Here is a 19,821-nt window from a genome sequence, read left to right as displayed (position 1 = left end):
GGAGCAGTGCACCCCAACTTCCTGACCCTGTAACAACCAGAGGGTTTGTCAGACATCTGGAACACACCATAGAAAGTCCTTAGTTACCACAGAGAATGGAAAGTTACAGCAAAGTCCATCAGGATGGGGTCAGTCCAGACCCTCTGAGCCCTTCTCGCTGCTTCCAGCAGCCCACACTTACCTATCCCACCTGGCCCCTCCCCAGTCTTCTGTCCTCCAGCTGCTCACACCTGGCTGGCTTCCTAAGGAGGCTAGGCCAGCTTGGGTCATTTGTTGCTAGGCACCAAAAGCCCAGGCATTGTCTTCTGGGACTGTCCATGGCCCCAAGGCATCCAGGCATTGGTCACACCTGTATCTCTGGGTCTCTGCAAAGAGTAAACAACCCTTCCCTCTCCCCGCAGTCAACATGCACCACCTCGGGGAAACTGAGGCACACACACTATTCAGACAAAACAATATGAAACATTCACACAAGCAGAAGAGGCAGCCTATGCTCAACAGTGGTGCCTACCTGTGCACTTGCAACCGGTGGTGTGGGGAGAGGAGCGCTGACCCCGAGGCGGGGGCTTGGCTGTGTTCTCTTCAAGTGTCATCCTGGGATCTTTAACCCCCATCAGAGTCAGGTGGAAAGACGCTAGGTGTCTCGTTTCATTTAAGGCACAAATGTTTCCTCACATCCCCCTGGTCTGGCCGTTCCTGAGCCAGCAGGGAGGCGCTGATGGGCCAGCCGGCATTTCCACAGGGCGGGGTAAAGCTCCCTTCTTGGTTGGAATGGAAAAGGACCAATTTGCCCCCATATGAAGGTCCCTCCCATGGGAAGGGGAAGGCCCAAATGTTAACGGGGGCCCAGCCCCTCTGAAAAATCAAGCCCCTTTTGTTCAGATTCCCAACTCTGGATGGCGGAACTTTCCAACAATTTTTTGGCCTCTTCAATTTTTTTTAAACCTTTAAACGTTTTCACTTTAAACCACTCACCCTTTCCAAAGAGCTCACAGCAGCTGCTTTGCTGGCTGCATGAGTTCAGCCTTCCTGCCGCACTGGGGTTTCCAACCAACGTAGGATTGAATTCACTGGACTGGAGTCACAGAAACCTGGTGTGGCTCTGGTGTTCACTGTATCAGAGCCATAGGGGCTCTGGAGGGGCATCAGTCTATTACCTGGGTATTGTATTAAAGCAGGAAGAAAACTTCCTGGAGGGCGTTTATCTTTCCAGGCTGCATCCATCCTATCCATCCCCTCCCGAGTTGCAGAGATGAAGAAATTTGATGGTTGCAGCCCTGGAATGATGTGAATAATTCACAGATGTTGGTCTCTGCTTTTAATATTGAACAGCTCTACTTTTCTATGGTTGGGTGAGCAGAATCACTCCAAAATGGAGAGGATGCAGCCACAGACTTCTTTCTTGGGTTTCTTACTTTGTTTAAATTATAGACCGAAGCTCTTATTTTAAAAAGCACACAGTGAGCTTTGGAATTATTAAAAATTAAGAAGGGATGGGGAATCTCAGATGATTCTCATAGAGCTGGCCTCAAGCAACATGCTTGTAAAGTGTGTGTTCTGCACTCAGCGTCTCCTGCCAGTGGGGCAGGGGGGTTGGGGGTCAACATAGAAGATAACAACCTACTACTGCTACTTACCCCTGACGGTTACTTCTCCAGCTCAAGTGGTAGGAGTCTGTGTTTGCAGTGATGGCTGCAAACTCCAGGCCTCCTGAGGCATTGTTCACTTACTTGACTGGATGAAATGACTCAAGATATGGGATGGCATTTGGGCAGAAATCTTGGACAGCCCTTTCCTGGAGGAATTGGAGCTTAATTTTCAGTGCAGTTCTGCACATCCTGGGACTCCTGGGACCAGAAGCAGAAGTCCCACAGTACTGTGCCTCCAGCTCTGTCCTGTCTGAGGCCATGTCTACATCTAAAATTTTGCAGCGCTGGTTGTTACAGCTGTATTAGTACAGCTGTATAGGGCCAGCGCTGCAGAGTGGCCACACTTACAGCAACCAGCGCTGCAAGTGGTGTTAGATGTGGCCACACTGCAGCGCTGTTGGGCGGCTTCAAGGGGGGTTCCGGGAACGCGAGAGCAAACCGGGAAAGGCGACCAGCTTCGCCACGGTTTGCTCTCGCGTTCCCGGAGCCACCCAGCAAACCGCAGGGAAGGAGACCTGCTTGCTCGGGGTTCCGGGACCGAGAGAGCAAACCGGGGAAGGAGACCAGCTTCGCCGCGGTTTGCTCTCGCGTTCCCGGAGCCACCCAGCAAACCGCAGGGAAGGAGACCTGCTTGCTCGGGGTTTTGGGAACGAGAGAGCAAACCGGGGAAGGAGACCAGCTTCGCCGCGGTTTGCTCTCGCGTTCCCGGAGCCACCCAGCAAACAGCAGGGAAGGAGACCTGCTTGCTCGGGGTTCCGGGACCGAGAGAGCAAACCGGGGAAGGAGACCAGCTTCGCCGCGGTTTGCTCTCGCGTTCCCGGAGCCACCCAGCAAACCGCAGGGAAGGAGACCTGCTTGCTCGGGGTTCCGGGAACGAGAGAGCAAACCGGGGAAGGAGACCAGCTTCGCCGCGGTTTGCTCTCGCGTTCCCGGAGCCACCCAGCAAACAGCAGGGAAGGAGACCTGCTTGCTCGGGGTTCCGGGACCGAGAGAGCAAACCGGGGAAGGAGACCAGCTTCGCCGCGGTTTGCTCTCGCGTTCCCGGAGCCACCCAGCAAACCGCAGGGAAGGAGACCTGCTTGCTCGGGGTTCCGGGAACGAGAGAGCAAACCGGGGAAGGAGACCAGCTTCGCCGCGGTTTGCTCTCGCGTTCCCGGAGCCACCCAGCAAACCGCAGAGAAGGAGACCTGCTTGCTCGGTGTTCCGGGATCGAGAGAGCAAACCGGGAAAGGAGATCAGCTTGATTACCAGAGGCTTCCTCCTTCCACGGAGGTCAAGAAAAGCGCTGTTAAGTGTCTACATTGGATTACCAGCGCTGGATCACCAGCGCTGGATCCTCTACACCCGAGACAAAACGGGAGTACGGCCAGCGCTGCAAACAGGGAGTTGCAGCGCTGGTGATGCCCTGCAGATGTGTACACCTTCAAAGTTGCAGCGCTGTAACTCCCTCATCAGCGCTGCAACTTTCTGATGTAGACAAGCCCTGAGTCCCAGCCCATGCAGAAGCTGCAAGAACTGTGATATTGGGAGGGAGACTTCCAGCCTGGCTTGGCAGCTCCAAGGGGCTTGGATAGCACAGAAGCCAAGTGACCTTTCAGAGGAGCAGTCTTGGTGGTTGGGTGCTTATCTGAACTTGAGCCTCCAAACTTTCAGAGCGTTCCTATCTCTGCTTTCGTGCCGATGCCCCAGGGCAGGGCCCACAAAGCAAGCATGAGGCTGGGAGTCAGGACTCCTGGGTTCCATTCCCAGCTTTGCCGCCAAGTCACTTCCCTTCCCTTCCCTTTGCATCTCGCTTTTTTGTGGTAACGGCTTAATTTTGGATCATGCCTGATTCTGGATACCACATCCCGTTAAATTCCCCTCCGTTCTCCCTTACCAGCCCAGAGGGAGGTGAGCAACCTCTACCTCTCAGCCTTCCCATAGACTATGTGTCAGCAGTGCCATGCCCTGGAGGGCAAAGCCAAAAATGGGTAGGCAAGAGCATTTTGCCTTTGCGGAGATGGTTAGCTAATTCCAGGTGAATTCCAGGCGTGCTGAAGATCCCATCGCTGGTGAGCTGGAAATAATTCATTCATGCAACATTGGCCAAACAGGTGAAACACACACACACACACACACACACACACACACACACACACACACACACACACACACACACACACACACACACACACACACACACACACACACACACAGCCATCTGGAGTCAGATGTCTTCATCAAACACTCTGGCTCTGTAGGAAAGTTGCAGACTTTCCTACAGTCCGTGCATGTTGGCTGGGTGCCATCCCCCGGGTTGGGTCTGACCCCCCGTCCCTGAGTGCGGCCCCACTAAATGCCTGATCTATCTGTCCAGTTACAGAGAGCAGGAGGACGTGGAAGTCCAGGACGCCAAGTCCCGAGCGAAGGCCAACTGGCTAAAAGCATTCAACAAGGTTTGCATGCAGCTGCAAGAGGTTAGTGCCCCCTCCCTCCCGTCCCTGCCAGCTGGCAGGGGGCAGGGACCTGTCCAAAGAGGACTTAGATGAGGCAGATTGACGACTTTCCCCAGCCATTGCAGCCCTGGGTTGGAATCGGACGGGGGACGATTCCCGGGGATGTGAGGAGGGGGTTAGCAAAGGCATGGCCTGGTACAGCCCTGGCTCACTGGGCCTGGTGGGTCCCAACCAAGGGTGAAAGTCTCCCAGCTTCTCCCATTTGCCCTTGCCAGAGATCATGGGCTCAGGGCCTCCTTGCTATCAGCCGGGCAGCACTGACCAAGCCACCCTCCATGGAAAGGAGCAGGAGGTTTCTTCATCTAACTAGAACCTGCAGAGCAAGTCTCGGGGTGGCTAGTGCACGGCCTGGAGTACTGGAGACTGCTGGCCAAGATGGGGGGTAGAGGAGCTGGGGTAAATCCGGAGAGGGGGCTTTGGACAGAGCCGAGCGAGTCTTCCTGTATCTCCGCATGCACCTGCCCAGCCCTTTGGCCCCTGACGAGCTGCGTGTTCCCAGTGAAGTCAGCGGCACTTCAGGCTACGTCTACACAGCACAAGGTGGGCATGGGCCAGCTGCCCTGAACTGGCCTGAATCTGGGCGGCACGGCTACGTGACAACAGCCCCGCACAGGCTTCGGAGTGGGCTAGCAGGCCCAGGATGGACTCGGAGTCCGCACTGGGCTTGGGTTACCCAAGCTGAAGCCCCAGCAGTGCTGGCTTCCGGCTGCCAGCTGCGCTGACGGGATTCAGGCGAGCTCGGGTGCTGTGTAGACGTTCCCCTAGCCCCCAAGCAGGGCTTCTTCCCCAGGAGAAGGGTAGAGTGTGGAGCGCTGCGCAGGCGACCCGGCAGAGCTCACTCCCGGCTGTGTCTGGTTCATGTACACGTTGATCTGTCCACGTGGCTCCCTCCCCCCCCCCCCCATCCCCGTCTCTTTTATTGAGTTGACCATTTTTTGTTCTGTTTTTAGACTCCATCCTCCATCTTTTCTTTTTCTTTTGGTTCCGGATTCGCCCCCCTGGGGCGTCGATCCCCCCCCCCACTGCTTCTCTTTTCAGTTGTTCACCAACCTGGCCCTTGTGGCTGCGGCTCCCCTCCCCGTGGGGCAGGGCGGTGGCCCGCATGCAGGTAAGCATGTTTGCTTGAACCCGGACCCGCGCTGCGTGTGCCCATCCTGCTGTGTGTGTGTGTGCGGGTGCGGGGAGGACGGGGTGCCAGACTGAGGGGCCATCACTGGTGTTTGCGCCTGTTCTCCCCCAGGCTCTACTGGGCCCTAGATTTTTTCCCAGTCTTGTCAAGTGAAAAATCAATTGGGAAAGCAAAGTCCTCCATGGATGTCTGGTCTCATCCCTCTGCAACGGCCCATCCCAGATATACTCAGCATCCCATATACTCTGCCGGTCCAACATCTTCCGAAAGAGTTCTGGACAGAGCAGACCAGTCAAACTTTTCTGATCAATTGGTTGGCTTCCGGATTCCCCCAAATTTCTGTGCTACCAGCAGTGGGTTAATCAGCTTTGTCAAACTGCTCGGCAACAGAGCTCCTTGCTAGAATCTGCATGGCCAGAGGGCTGGGCGGTTTGTTTCTCCTGCTCATCTAGTTGAATTTAGCTCTTGGTTAAATGCAGCTGTTATTTTGCTCATTCATCTCCGGACTCTCTAATATATTTTATTCCCTGTCCCTCGACCCACCTGAGCCCCCCTGTGTCTGCTGCGCTGTGTATTGTTGTTCAACGCTCCCTGTGTGTCTCCCAAGCACTTGTTCTTCAGCACAGGGAAGCCCCAGTAAATCTGCTGCTTGTGGCTCGCCCCAGCTGGCTGCCTGCCCTGGTTCACCTGCATGTCCAGGAAGCAGCACTGACTCTGTCTGTCTGTCCTACAGGCCCGGGGAGAAGGATCTGGCGAGGCGAAGTCGCTGTGGTTTAAAGGCGGGTGAGTAACTGGGCAAACCTGAAATCTCTTCTGGCCCCAGGGCATCTGCGAAACCTGAGCCCCTGGCGTTGGGGGCTGGGGTGGGGGACATCTTGGATACATGAACCTTACAGAATGACCCTGTGGGGCAGGGAGCACTATGGAAAGAGAGACATCTCCCCAGCCCACGACAGCCACAGTGGATCCGTTTTTCAGAGTTGGGCCTTTTCCGTAGGCTGCTCCACTGGGCACAGGTCAGTTACTGCAACGGGAGGGTAGTGCAGATCTGCCAGGCCCCAGCAGCACCCGAGCCAGCAAACTGCTCGTCTCCACTGGAACGAATCGGGCAGAAAAAGCTGAGGAACAGAAAAGAGCAAGTGTGTCCAGCAGTCACCGACCCCTGTGCTGCAGGTTGCAGCAGGTTCCCACCTCCTTTCTGCGCTCTAAGTGCCCAGGATGTGCCAAGCATCAATGCGTGTGATGCCCTTTGCTCTCTGGACATGCCACGTTGGTCCCCTTCCCGGGCGGCATGTCACAGTCCCATCTTCCAAACCTCTCAGGAAGGGCCCTGCATGTCCGACTTCCCAGGGGGAGAGGAGGCTGAGTTCCCCTAGGGGCTGGCTGGCTGAGATGAAACAGCAGTGACGTCTCTGCCCAGCCATCCCTCGAGAGGCAGGGAGATGTATCAGCCACACTTCCCCCATGGCAGATACAGTGGGACCTGCTTCCAGAGAGCTCTGCTCTCCTGGATCTGTGTGGAGAGACCCAGAATTAAAGAGTCTGAGAAGTCCCCACCTGCCATGTCCCTCAGAAGACACGCAGCTCAGCTGTGACGAATGGCAAGTGTTCTGTACTGAGGCTGCTGAACGTGGGCAGGCCTGGGGTTTTCTCTGGCTCCCGTCCCAAGGCGGTGGCACTGGGTCTCCAGAACTCCTGGCCTGGGCTATGTAGCTATTGAAGTGGGTCAGAAAACCAACACATTTTTCCCTGAGAGATTTCAGGTTTCCAACTGAGGTTTCAAACCCAAACAAGCCTTTTCATTTCCCCTTCCAGCCATTCCCTTGCCACGGCAAACTGTCCAGCGACCCCGCAAAACGCCAGGATGAGGCAAAATGCACGTTGCGTCGCAGCGTGAAATGCTTTGTCTGGCTTTAAACTAAAAAATCCCAAACAAAGCAGCCCTGTCAGTCCAAAGAACCACTTTTCGGAGTGTTGCTTAGGGACAGAAATGCCCATTCTGACATTTAGGGTGGCAAAGATCCAAGATTTCATCCAAATTGACACTTAAACGTTTCACTTGCAACAAACCTGGGACGTTTTTAGTGGGAAAACTTTCTGCACAAACTACTTACAGCAGCTGTAGCAGTAAAGGAGACTGTACCCTACGGAGCTGAGGGGCCTGGATCTTCCGCTCCCGGGCACCTCGCTTCCTTGTTCACTTCTGTGCACAGTGGGGGCAAATTGCTGCCCCTGACTCTGAAACCCCAAAGCCAGCCCCAATGCACAGCATTTTCTGTTGAAACCAGCATGGGAGCAAAGTTCTGGGACCCACCATTGACAAAAGGCCGAAACTTACTGAAATTCACATTTTTGTTCTTCCGAATAAACTCCCTTTCTCAGGGCAAGTCCCTCCCCGTTCGCAGTGGAGTGAGTGAACCCCGAGCGAGGCCCTTGGAGGGATCGTCCCTGCCCCCAGCCAGGGTTTGTGGTCTCTCTGCCCAGCCCCACTTCCCACCCCCGGTCCTTTCACTGCTGCATAGCTGCTGCTGTGCTGAGCTGTGGTCTCGGGGGTCTCTCCCTGGCTGTGCGACTGCAGGGTCTCTGTGACGGGGAGGGAGACATGTGCAGACCCTGCTTCATTCCCCTCTGTCTGTGTCTCTCGGGGACAGGATGGATCTGGAGAGCCTGGGCAGGAATGGGCACAACAGATGGGCCGAATGCGGGGGCAGCTGGGTGGGACCTGGTGCTGTGAGCTACAGGAAATCCGTCGGGCCGATCGGGCCGTCCCTTCTGGCCTTCAGCTGTGTGGCTCGAAGGGGGCTTGGGGCAGGGGGTGGGCCCACTGCTATATTAACCCATTCGCTGTCCCCCCTGCAGGGCAGGGATGCGGGTAGAGCAGGGGCACACAGTAGCCACAGAGCATCTCCGCTGGCATGCAACGGGGACACCTGCCGGGTGCTGGGCAGAGCACAGGCCCCTCTGTGCATGGGTGTCTTGGTCGGTCTCCCTGTCCCGTCCCCTCTGACTCTTGTCTCTCTTCCAGGCCTGGCGGCGGTCTGATCATTATTGACAGCATGCCCGACATACGAAAGAGAAAGCCAATCCCCCTAGTTAGCGATTTGGTGAGGCTCCTCCTGACACCGCTGGCTTCCCTGGCTTGTCTGCTCTGCCCCTGCTGGAGTGTGCCACGGAGCTGGCCTGAGCCAGGTTAACCAAAGGGCTGGTGGGGCTGCCACTCAGGGGCGGGGGCCTCTCTTAGCATCAGTAGCAGCCTCCCACCTCGCCCGTCAGTGGCCCCCTCCTTCTTTAATCCGGCTCAGGCTCTCTTCGCCCCGCTTGCCTCGCTCGCTCTGTTTAACATGGCTGTGTTTCTGTTCTCTTTCCTGTGGTGCTGGCTGGCTGGGTTCTACCGCAGGGGAGCGGCGGTAAAGTTTCTGCGTTGCATTGACAGCATGCCTGATATTAAGCCTGGACGCAAATCCTTCCCACTAGTCAGCGATCTGGTGAGCTCGTGGTCTTCCGAGTTAAAGAGAGAGCACCCTTTGCATCACCTGCCCGGTCCTTCCCTCCCTCTCCCGGCCCAAACCCTCCACCAAGCCCCAGCAAGCTCCCCCCGAGAGGCTTCTGGAGCACAGGGCAGGGAGGGGCACAGGACTGGGGCGTGGCGGGCATGCGTGGTACTTGGAGCAGGAGTCACGGCAGGTGGTTAGAGTGGGAGCTGGTAGCCAGAAATCAGAGCCCAGCGTCAGAGCTGTGGTCAGACCTGGAGCCGAGGGTCAGGACTGGGTTATCGAGGGTGAGGCAAGGCATGAGCAGGGCTGAGTTCAAGGCTAGTACAGGAGCAATTGCAGCCACTGAACTGCTGCTGGGCTTAAGGGTTGGTCTGCTGCCTCTTTTCCCCCGTCAGGCAGCTGATACAGAGAACCGCCCTGGCTGGGCTGCCCGCGGGTTGGCCCTGCTGCAGGCCCTGGTTCCTGGCAGGGTGGGTGTGCGGCACTGGAGCCATGTCTCTGAGCAGGCGTCACTCCCTGGCCACATGGATAGCACAGGCCCCTCCAAGCACGGAACGAGCGTCCGAAAACCTAGCAGCAGCCCCACTGCTGGACTGCCTGCCTGGCCCCCTCCCCAATGCTGACCCACTGGAGCCCTTTGTAGGCGTGCTAAGATGGGCGAAGCCCAGGCCCCGGCGAAGCCCAAGGGAGCCCGGTCACTGACTTCAGTGACTCCGTTCAGACATTAGCCTCTGTGCGGCAGCTGGGCCTGCCGATAGGGGCATCCAGCAGAGCGAAGGCCTCCTCGGACACGTCTGGAAGACTCTGCCCTCCAGACACTGTCTGAGTGAGTGTGTACGAATTGCTGGGGGAGACTCAAGACATGGAGAAAGCAGGAGAAATCCTGAAAGTCTCAAACATCAGCGGAGAGAAAGCCAGGAAGTGAAGTGACTTGGCAAGGAGATGAGGCTGAGCGGGGAGCTGGAGCAGGGTTGGATCAGGCATCTCAGCCTGAGTCCACCTCTGTTCCTTGTTCACCCTGCGTTATGGCTTTATAACCAGGCTGGACAAACCCCTTTCAGGCTGGTCTAGGTTCACATGGTCCTGCCTCGGCGCAGGGGTGACCTCTCCAGGCCCCTTCCAACCCGACATTTCTGGGACTCCCAGGGACTCCCCTGTTGGGAGTGTCACTTGCTGCCCTTGCAGGAAGTTGGCCGTTAGCTCCGCAGAGCTAGCCAGTGGGGGTCTGCCCCCCAGCCCCTCAGGCTCCTAGGGACTGAGCCAGCCTGCTTGGGGAGTGCGGAGGAGGGCACTGTTCCAATGGATGCTGTCTCTTTAACAGAGCTTCTAGGGGCCTTGTCCAATGCGGGGCATCAGTCCGAGTCCTTCTGTGGCAACATTTGGTTTCTAGTTTTGTTCCCAGATCCCTTCACAAGGGCAGTGGAAATCTTCCCAGCAGCATCCAATGCATTCCCATGATTCCCAGCATACAGAGGGTGCCACCCAGCGCATACCCCTAATTCACAGCACATAGATGGCACCACCCAGCGCATACTCATAATTCCCAGCACATAGATGGCACCATCCAGCACATTCCCCTAATTCACAGCACATAGATGGCACCATCCAGCGCATACTCATAATTCCCAGCACATAGATGGCACCATCCAGCACATTCCCCTAATTCACAGCACATAGATGGCACCATCCAGCGCATACTCATAATTCCCAGCACATAGACAGCACCATCCAGCGCATACTCATAATTCCCAGCACATAGACGGCACCATCCAGCACATTCCCCTAATTCACAGCACAAAGACAGCACCATCCAGCGCATACCCCTAATTCACAGCACATAGACGGCACCATCCAGCACATTCCCCTAATTCCCAGCACATAGACGGCACCACCCAGCGCATTCCCCTAATTCCCAGCACATAGACGGCACCATCCAGCGCATACCCATAATTCCCAGCACATAGACGGCACCACCCAGCACATTCCCATAATTCACAGCACAAAGACAGCACCATCCAGCGCATACCCATAATTCCCAGCACATAGACAGCACCATCCAGCGCATACCCATAATTCCCAGCACATAGACGGCACCATCCAGCACATTCCCCTAATTCACAGCACATAGACGGCACCACCAAGCGCATTCCCCTAATTCACAGCACAAAGACAGCACCATCCAGCGCATACCCCTAATTCACAGCACATAGACAGCACCACCCAGCGCATTCCCCTAATTCACAGCACATAGACGGCACCATCCAGCACACTCCCATAATCCACGGCGCATAGATGGCACCATCCACTGTATTTCCGTAATTCACAGCACATAGACAGCACCATCCAGCACAGTCCCGTAATTCCCGGTACGTAGACGGCACCATCGAGCCCATTCTCCTAAGTCACAGCACACAGGCGGCACCATCCAGCACATTCCTGCAGGTCTCTCCATATTCTGCTGCATTCAGGACACGCTCATAATTCACAGAGTATATTCCACTTTATGGAGCACAGTCCCATAACTCAGACTCTCCGTGCCATTAGAGCAAGCCATATACACTACAATATACAATACACACACGCCCGTAAGTAACAGGATATACCCTTACAACCAGTGTATTCCTGTAATTAACTTCTCTAACCAACATGCTCCCGTAATTCACAGACTATACACTGCTACATATACGTTGCTGTAAATCTACTGACTAGACTGGGCACTGCTGCAACCAAGTAATCCACAGGATATAAGCCACTGCATGTGCCACCCTCCCATAATTCACAGACTATATACCATTACGTGCACTGCTGTAATTCACAGCATATTGCAGTGGCAAGGCTCACCCAGCACCGGTCAAGCTCCCCTCCATGCAGACCCCACACGTAACACGCAGCCTGCTTGGTGCGATTTTTGCTGGTGACAAAGAAGGGCAAAATTTGAAACTGGACCCCTTCTAGCCTTCTCACCTCGGTTCCCCCTTTGCCTTCCCCTCCCCCTCTTCAATCCATTGGTTGGGGTTGTGCTCTGCACCCCGCCCCAGGGATTCTGTTGTCCTCGTGTTTCTCTCCACCCCAGCTGCCTCGCCTTGTTCCTTTGCTGTCTTGTCCGCGTGGTGCCCACGTGCTTCTCTCCCCTGGCCCCAGGAGGGCAAGCCGCTGCTGATGCCCCTGTGCTGAGTGTTGTGTTTGTCTCTCTGTGTTGGTGCTGGAGCGGTCCTGGGTTGAGTGATGAAGGGAAGGTGTCTGCACTAGGCTGTAGTATGCATAGGGGGATACGGACAGCAGGGAAGATGCCCCGTGGTTGAGACTCCTGGTGACTCGCTGCACTGGGATGCATTTTATCCACATCCACCATGGACAGCTTTATCTCTGTAGCAGCCAGGCTCCCTTCCTTGGGTGACCCCTTAAACCCTATAGAAAGCTTCCCACCAACTCCACTGAGCTTCAGATCAGGCACTAGCGCCCAGGAAGCAAGCTGGCCCTGCCCGGCGGCTGTGCCCAGATGAATACAGATGGAACCGTGCATCCTCTCTTCTCAGACAGAAGAATCTGCTGTTGCACCCCACTCCTGCCCCCGCCAACCCCTATCACTGGCCCAGAGCCATACTTGAATCTTAACCCTGCTTCCTCTGGTCCATGCCTTCATTTTATTACGCCCACACTCAGCCCCCCTGAACCGCTGAGGGGCCTGGGGGTCCCTGCAATACCTGGGGTACAGAATGCACCTAGTTCCAGCTCCTGGCTGAGAGTGGGAAACAGCAACAGAGCTGTGCAGAAGTGGGTTAGCATTTGGTGCCGTCTGTTTCCCCATCGACTCCCTATGACAGGGAGGAAAGAAGTGGGACTTGACTTCCCTGCGTGAAAGGGTTGATATAACTGTCTTTTGCTTTCCATCCCTCTGGCTCTGGGCTCCTTCGCAGGCTATGGTGAGTCCTGCGTTGTTTCTCGCACCTGAGTTTCCTCCTTTGTCCTGTTTCTAGTAGAAAATATTCGGGGCTTTAATATAAACGGCCGGGCTCATGAGCAGCTCCCACGGCAGAGAATTGTAGATTGGGGGCAGGGAGGAGGATCTGGAGGTTGAGTCAAGACCACCCCAAATTGTTTGAATGGGGATGAAATTGAGGCCAATGCGGGCTGGTGAATTGGGTCCTGTCTGGCCACATGCTGTGAGGGCCGCCTGAGTTGGGGGCCAGGCAGGTGTCTGTCACCTGGCATTGAGGAGCTTCCCCTTTGTCAGAGATGAGGGCTCTGGGCTTGAAGGGTTGTCCTGCTTTGGTAGCTACCATGTGACTAATCCTGAACCCCCGTTTCCCTGCCCAGGCTTTGGCCCAGATGCCCAAAGGGCCCGTGGCCTTGGCGTGCTAGTCATTTCATCCACCCCCTGCTGCAGCAGCGCCCAGGACCATGTCTGAATGCGTCCCACTGAATGGCCTGCTGAGTACTTTGGCCATTGGGCCCGGGCTGGGGCAGGACCCTAGAGATGTTCTGGAGATGCTGTGGTTTCCACCACACTGAGGAGCTGGGCATCTGGCCTTGAGACCTGTGCTTTTAAAAGCCCACCGGGTGGGGGGCGGGGCTGGCTGTGACTCCTCCCCGCTGATACAGCTGTTTGGTTCTGTTTCGCTCCAACAGTCGCTGGTCCAGTCCAGGAAAGCCGGAATCACGTCAGCACTAGCATCAAGCACCTTAAACAATGAAGAGCTAGTAAGTGCCACCCCTCGGCATCCCTGAGTCTGCTGTCGCAGGCTCCAGACACTGAGCCTGTCAGACTGCACAAACGAAGCGGGGTCGGAGCGGGGTGTCATCCGTGGGACAGGGGCCTGCCAAGGAAGAGACGGGTGCTGCAGGGAAGCGGTGCAGCTGAGATTACTTGTTCCTGAGTCAGGGCTGAACCAGGGTGGTTACCAGGGGCTCTGTGCCATGAGAGATGTCATCTCTCAGAGAGGAAAAAAATAACGAGCCTGCTCGTGGTTGTTAAAGCTTTCCCAGCTGGGGTATGAACTGGGCTAATCCCAAGGAAGGTCATTGCATTCTGCCCACTTGCACTGGTGTCCTTCATGCCCATCCCGTTGCTGAGCGCTGTTAAATAGCGGCTGCGTCCCACCCCAGAGCTGGCCGCACGTCAGTGACAGGGGAAGGTCTGCATGCCCAGTACTGGAGGGATGGAGACCACTGTGTCTATAAGCCCATCTCTGGGGGTCTTTCGCTGGCTGGGAGCAGCCCTACCCCGCTCAGACAAGAGCCTGGATGGTGTGAGCTTTTTTTCCTTTCCCCTGCCTCATTTCTTTGCTTAGAAAAACCATGTTTACAAGAAGACCCTTCAAGCCTTAATCTACCCCATCTCCTCCACGACCCCCCACAACTTCGAGGTGTGGACCGCCACCACCCCCACGTACTGCTACGAGTGCGAGGGGCTGCTGTGGGGCATCGCCCGGCAGGGCATGCGCTGTACAGAGTGTGGGGTGAAGTGCCATGAGAAGTGCCAAGACCTGCTGAACGCAGACTGCCTACAAAGTAAGGGGGCGCAGCCTCTCTCTTCCTTTGGCATCTAAGGATATTGGGGTGGGGGGTTGTCAACAGACCCTAAGTGATTTAGGAGCACAAATCCTAAGCCTTCTGCATGCCTTTGATGTCTTACAGACCCCCATGCAGGGGGCCAGAGCAGGGGGTCTTACATACCCCAGTTAACTCTTTAATGCCAGCACGGAATGAATGCTTGGGAGGGGGCCACCCCAGTGTGAGTGCTCCCCAAAGGCAGTCTGTCCCAGAATCTCCCCTCCCTATCGCCCCCAGGAGCGGCCGAGAAGAGCTCCAAGCACGGGGCGGAGGACCGGACCCAGAACATCATCATGGTGCTGAAGGACCGCATGAAAATCCGGGAGCGGAACAAGCCGGAGATCTTTGAGCTGATCCAAGAGATCTTTGCCGTCTCCAAAGCCACCCACACCCAGCAGATGAAGGCCGTGAAGCAGAGCGTGCTGGATGGCACCTCCAAGTGGTCAGCCAAGATCAGCATCACAGGTAGGGGCAGGGCCAGGCCGACGTGCCCTGCCAGCTCTGGACACGCACCCCTGATAGAGGGGGAGGGGAGTAGAACCTGCAGCCCCCTGGAGATCCCTGGATGTCCCCATCCCACCGTGATGACGCTGGAGCTGGCACCGTCCAGCACCACATCATGGGGACACCATGCCACCTTCTGAACGCTGGGCCAGGCACTCTCAGCTCTATTGCTGCTGGGCAGTGCCGTAATGAGGGCAAGGCGAGTGACGCACTTGCCTTGGGCGCAGAAGGTGAGGGGCACAGAAAGTCTCTCCTTCGGCGGCAATTCAGCAGCAAGTCCTTTCGTCCGAGAGGGACTGAGGGACCTGCCACCAAATTGCCGCCGGTCGTCAGCAAGGGAGAGGGGCGGCACGTCCGGCTCTTCGGCGGAAATTCAGCGGCAATTCGGCGGCAGGTCCTTCCCTCTGAGAGGAACCTGCTGCGGAAGAGCCAGATGTGCCGCCCCTGTCCCTTGCCTCAGGCACAAAAATCCCTAGTTACGGCTCTGCTGCAGGGCATGCTGTGTGTTGCCTTGTTCCACTCGAAATTGACTAAGGACAGAGCATCGCATGCTGGGACCTGAAGTCTGCATGGGCTGCAGCTCCCTGTTAATGAGGCTGTCAACTCCCAGGGCTCTGTGTGCATATCTCTGGAGCCCAACTTTGTCCTCTGCTGGGGATGTCGCAGCAGGATAGGTCAGGTCCCTCGTGCAGTAGATATTCTTCTGCTCTCGTTAGCCCATTGCAGAGACTGTGCCAGGTGCAAGCAGCTGAGAGGAAATTAACCGGGCACTTTTCTCCCTTTGGGAGCCCAGGAAACATGTCTCCCGTGCGGCTTTTGGCAAAAGGAAGTGAATTCCCATTAGATCCCACACCAATCCAGCTGGATGCCTGGATCCAGCCCTTGCAATGGATCCCAAGCCAAGTCAGGCTCCTCTTTCGAGCGCTGGCTGATTTGAAAATCGCTTGTTGCCCAGTTGTTCTGTATCTGCCATTGATTCCTGTTTTTATCTGTTCTCTCTGTTGTGTGTGTATTGTGTCTCTGTGGGGCTGGCTGGTGCGTGGTGCTGTGTGTGTGCATATAAACATTTGTGCCTCTGTGCGCATGGGGTGTGTGTTGTGTTATAGTTGTCTGTGCCCAGGGCCTGCAGGCAAAGGATAAGACAGGCTCCAGTGACCCGTATGTTACTGTCCAGGTTGGAAAGACGAAAAAAAGGACTAAAACAATCTATGGAAATCTAAATCCGGTCTGGGAGGAGAATTTCCATTTGTAAGTTACATCCTAATCCCAGCCCAACCTCTCTAGTCCCCAGTGCTGCCCTGGCGCATGCGGGTCCGCCTGTTCCTTCTTCTCAGTCACCCAGGTCTGCAGCTTGATTTGCATCCACACTGCACAGGGACAGGACCTGGACCGAGTCACAGTGGGTTTTAGGCTCTGTCCCAAACCCCGTCCTCGGACCTGGGCCCAGAGCGCCTGCTGACCTGAGTCAAACTGATTTGTGTGCTGCCCGAAGGGGGCGTGAGCTGAAATCAGAGTCAGAGCAGGGGGGTTAGTAGTGTGCTGTGTAGACATACCCCCCCACACACCCACTGACTCCTGGTGTGCACTGGGCTCTCTATATCTGGGATGAATTTTCCAGGGGTCAGTTTCTCCTGGTTGTTTCCAAACCCTGGTCAGGAATTTGGAGGGGACAGCCTCTCCCCCAGGACATTACAGCACTGGAAGGATTGGCCAGCCTATGGCTGTAGGTCCTGTGGCTTCATGCTACCTGAATGCATGATCTTCCCACCCTTCCTGCAGGAGACCCTTGTGTCACCTGAGCTTTGTGCTAGCTCTCTCTGCCGGATGCCCAAGGAGGCTGAATTCCAGGTCTCCTGGGTCAGGATTGAAGTTGGACGGGTCACCCCTATGTACAAAACCTGCACAAGGTCCATGCACCACTTAAGTCCCACTTAAGCCCAGTGCATGGGCCATGTGGGAATTAAAAAGTGCATCCGCATGCCAGCACTGTCTGTCGATGGGAATTACAGGCTCAGAGGATGCTGGTCCAGGGGCAGTTACCCACCCCCAGCGATAGGACTGCAAGGGTCTGAGGGAGCTCCCAGGTGAATAGCTGGGTTTTGCTGGGGCATGGGCGGGGGGTTCTTTGCTAGGAATGCCCCCTTCCTGGAGGCTAACCTGGTTCATGGCATTGCTCTGGGAATTTCTCTGTCCCCAGCGAATGCCATAACTCCTCCGATCGGATCAAGGTCCGGGTCTGGGACGAGGACGACGATATCAAGTCCCGTGTCAAGCAGCGCTTTAAGAGAGAATCCGATGACTTTCTGGGCCAGACGATCATAGAGGTCCGGACGCTGAGCGGGGAGATGGATGTCTGGTACAACCTAGGTAATTCCCTGTCCCAGCACAGTCAATATACAACTCTAGGGCCCATTCCAGCCCCCGCGGCAGTCAGTGACCCGCTCCCATTGACTCCACTGGCTGCGACTCTGCGGTACGTAGCAGTTTCCGTGCAAACAAGATTTAAAAGCTTTTCAGAGTTAGCAAGTCAGAGTGTGTTGTCGCTATTTATCATTTTCACGGCCGGTGTGTCATTGTATTGTATTTATTTGTTACTGCATCATTGGACAGAGGCCACAGGGCTGGCAGGGACCTCCTGGGCCCCGCATCCCAATCCCTGCTATCGCAGGCAGCTCCGGCTGATAATCCTGCTCCAACACACATCACGCTCCATCCTCAACCCAGCTAGGTCGTTTGTCCCCAAAGCTCCTCTGGGGAGGCTGCTCCAGAGTCTCTCTCCTCTGATGGTTAGAAACCTGCGTCTCCTTTCCAGCCTGTGTTTGTCCCTCGCCGGATTTATCTCTGTTCCTTCTTCTGCCAGTGCTGTCCTTTCGTTTCTCTCCCTCCCTGGCGTCCCCTGCACCCCCACATATGTATCGAAAGCAATCAGACCCCCTTCCAGTCCTTATTCTGCCAGACTACACAAGGCAGGTTCTTGTCTCCTTTCATGAGGTAGGCCCTGCATTCCCCTGATCACCCTAGGAGCCCTTCTCAGCACCTGCTCCATCCTTCTTCAGCTGGACGCAGGAGTCCAGACATGATTTATGTGCCAAAATTCATTGTTATTTGTGATACCACCTACAGGAACCGTACATACACATAGCCACAGATAGTCCTCATCCCGGAGAGCTACAACTGAATAGACCAAGGGAAGAGCATTATCCCCTGTTACAAACAGGAGCTGAGGCCAGTGCTTTGCCCCAGGTCATAGCGGGCATTGAACCCAGCCGTCCTGCATGCCAGGCCCAGGCAGTACACCCCGGAGCCAGCTTTGCCTTTTGCTGTTGTAAAAGGGCCATCAGTGAGCTAATGCTTCCTCTGCTTCCTGCTCTCCTGTCCTCAGACAAGCGGACGGACAAGTCGGCCGTGTCCGGGGCCATCCGGCTGCACATCAGCGTGGAGATAAAGGGAGAGGAGAAGGTGGCACCGTACCATGTGCAGTACACCTGCCTGCACGAGGTGAGCCATGCCCCAGGGCCTCACTGCTTCCACTCCATCCTCCTGCCTTTTTATCATCAGAACGTTGGTTTTAAAGTGTCTTAAAGTTTCAAGTGAATTTGCACGGCCTGGTCTGGGAACCCCAGAGAGCGAAGGGCTCCTGTCCTCACCAGAGTGGGCACAGCAGGGGCATTGATTCTGCCACACACTGCCCCATGCCAGCGTGCCTCACCCGGGACTCAGAGGGACCGTGTAGGGAGCTTGGTCTCCAGGGCTAGTGGACCTGTCTTCCTAGGGCATCTGTTGATATGGCCCCCTGCCCCTGGATCTGAATATCCCTGCCCACTCCCAGCTACAGCCCAAGCCTCCAGCACAGCACCAGGTGCACCTGTGCCAATCAGGCAGTGTTCTTGCAGTCACTTTCCCTGGTGCAGATGCTTACCAGGGGGTCAGAGAACTGAGCTCTCCATTTATAGCATCAGCTCAGCAGTGCCGGGCCTCTGATACACACAGCAGTGTTGTAATCCCTCCCCAGACCCATTCGCACTGATTCTCCAGTTGGCGCCCTACCTAGCGGTGACCCTGAGGGCTCTCTTCTGTCCTGTGCATTAGAACCTCTTCCACTTCGTGACGGACATACAGAACAACGGGGTGGTGAAGATCCCCGAGGCCAAGGGGGACGACGCCTGGAAGGTGTACTTCGACGAGACGGCTCAGGAGATAGTGGACGAGTTCGCCATGAGATACGGGGTGGAGTCCATCTACCAGGCCATGACGTGGGTCTCTCTCGTTTGCTCTCTCTTTGTTTGAAGGGGTTAAATGAACACAGGGCAAAGGGTAAAGATACCGGGCCAGATCCTCGGCCGGTGTTACCAGGGGCAGCTCCCCTTAAAGTCAATGAGTGAAGTTGACTGACGCCAGCTGAGGCCTGCCCTGTGCTGTGGGAGGGGAGAAAGGTGTCGAACTTCCCCCCTCTGGGATTCCCCGTCTCCAAGAGCCCCTGGCACTGATGTCCACTTGCTTTCCCCACATGGGGTGGGGGGTGCAGAGTGTTTGGTTAATCCAGGCCCAGGGAGCGGGTGCGGGAACGAGTTCAGCCGTTCGGACAGACACATGGACCCTGCAATGTCCCCCCTCGGGCTGGCTGCTATGGAGTCACCCAATGGGCAGGGGAGAGGCGCACGCCACCTTAGAGTGTCAGATTGGTTCTGGTCTTAAGAGAAAGGTGCAGGGCTCAGTCTGCTCCCAAACATACGCACTGCACACCCATGCCCTACACACACTGCACATGTACTGCACACGCACTCCCTACACACGCTGCACACGCACTCCCTACATATACTGCACGCACCTCGCACTCACTGCACACGCATGCCCTACACACGCTGCACACACATGCCCTACACATGCTGCACACACGCGCTGTACACACGCTGCACATGCATGCCCTACACACGCCCTACACATGCTGCACACATGCACCGTACACACACTGCACGCACACACCCTATACACACTGC

General features: G+C 56.0%; 1 protein-coding gene across 11 annotated transcripts in view; it reads left to right on the top strand.

Annotated features, from left to right (window-relative positions):
* Positions 1-19,821, top strand: part of UNC13A (unc-13 homolog A) — a 119,196-nt gene that overhangs the window by 53,586 nt on the left and 45,789 nt on the right. For 10 of the 11 annotated variants that reach the window (XM_030540666.1, XM_030540665.1, XM_030540658.1 and 7 more), the window contains 11 exons: positions 4,006-4,105; positions 6,007-6,056; positions 8,299-8,377; positions 12,685-12,690; positions 13,397-13,468; positions 14,059-14,278; positions 14,558-14,785; positions 15,931-16,072; positions 17,022-17,191; positions 18,207-18,322; positions 18,914-19,077. In XM_030540666.1, the coding sequence (XP_030396526.1) occupies positions 4,006-4,105; positions 6,007-6,056; positions 8,299-8,377; positions 12,685-12,690; positions 13,397-13,468; positions 14,059-14,278; positions 14,558-14,785; positions 15,931-16,072; positions 17,022-17,191; positions 18,207-18,322; positions 18,914-19,077 (1,347 nt within the window). The remainder of the gene's footprint in view (positions 1-4,005; positions 4,106-6,006; positions 6,057-8,298; positions 8,378-12,684; positions 12,691-13,396; positions 13,469-14,058; positions 14,279-14,557; positions 14,786-15,930; positions 16,073-17,021; positions 17,192-18,206; positions 18,323-18,913; positions 19,078-19,821) is intronic. The other variant, XM_030540657.1, reaches the window with a different exon arrangement.

This window comes from Gopherus evgoodei, chromosome 22 (genome assembly GCF_007399415.2).
Source record: "Gopherus evgoodei ecotype Sinaloan lineage chromosome 22, rGopEvg1_v1.p, whole genome shotgun sequence".
NCBI classification, from domain to species: Eukaryota; Metazoa; Chordata; order Testudines; family Testudinidae; genus Gopherus; species Gopherus evgoodei.
The sequence above is the reverse complement of the archived record's forward strand: the minus strand, read 5'-3'. Positions and strand labels throughout refer to the sequence as shown.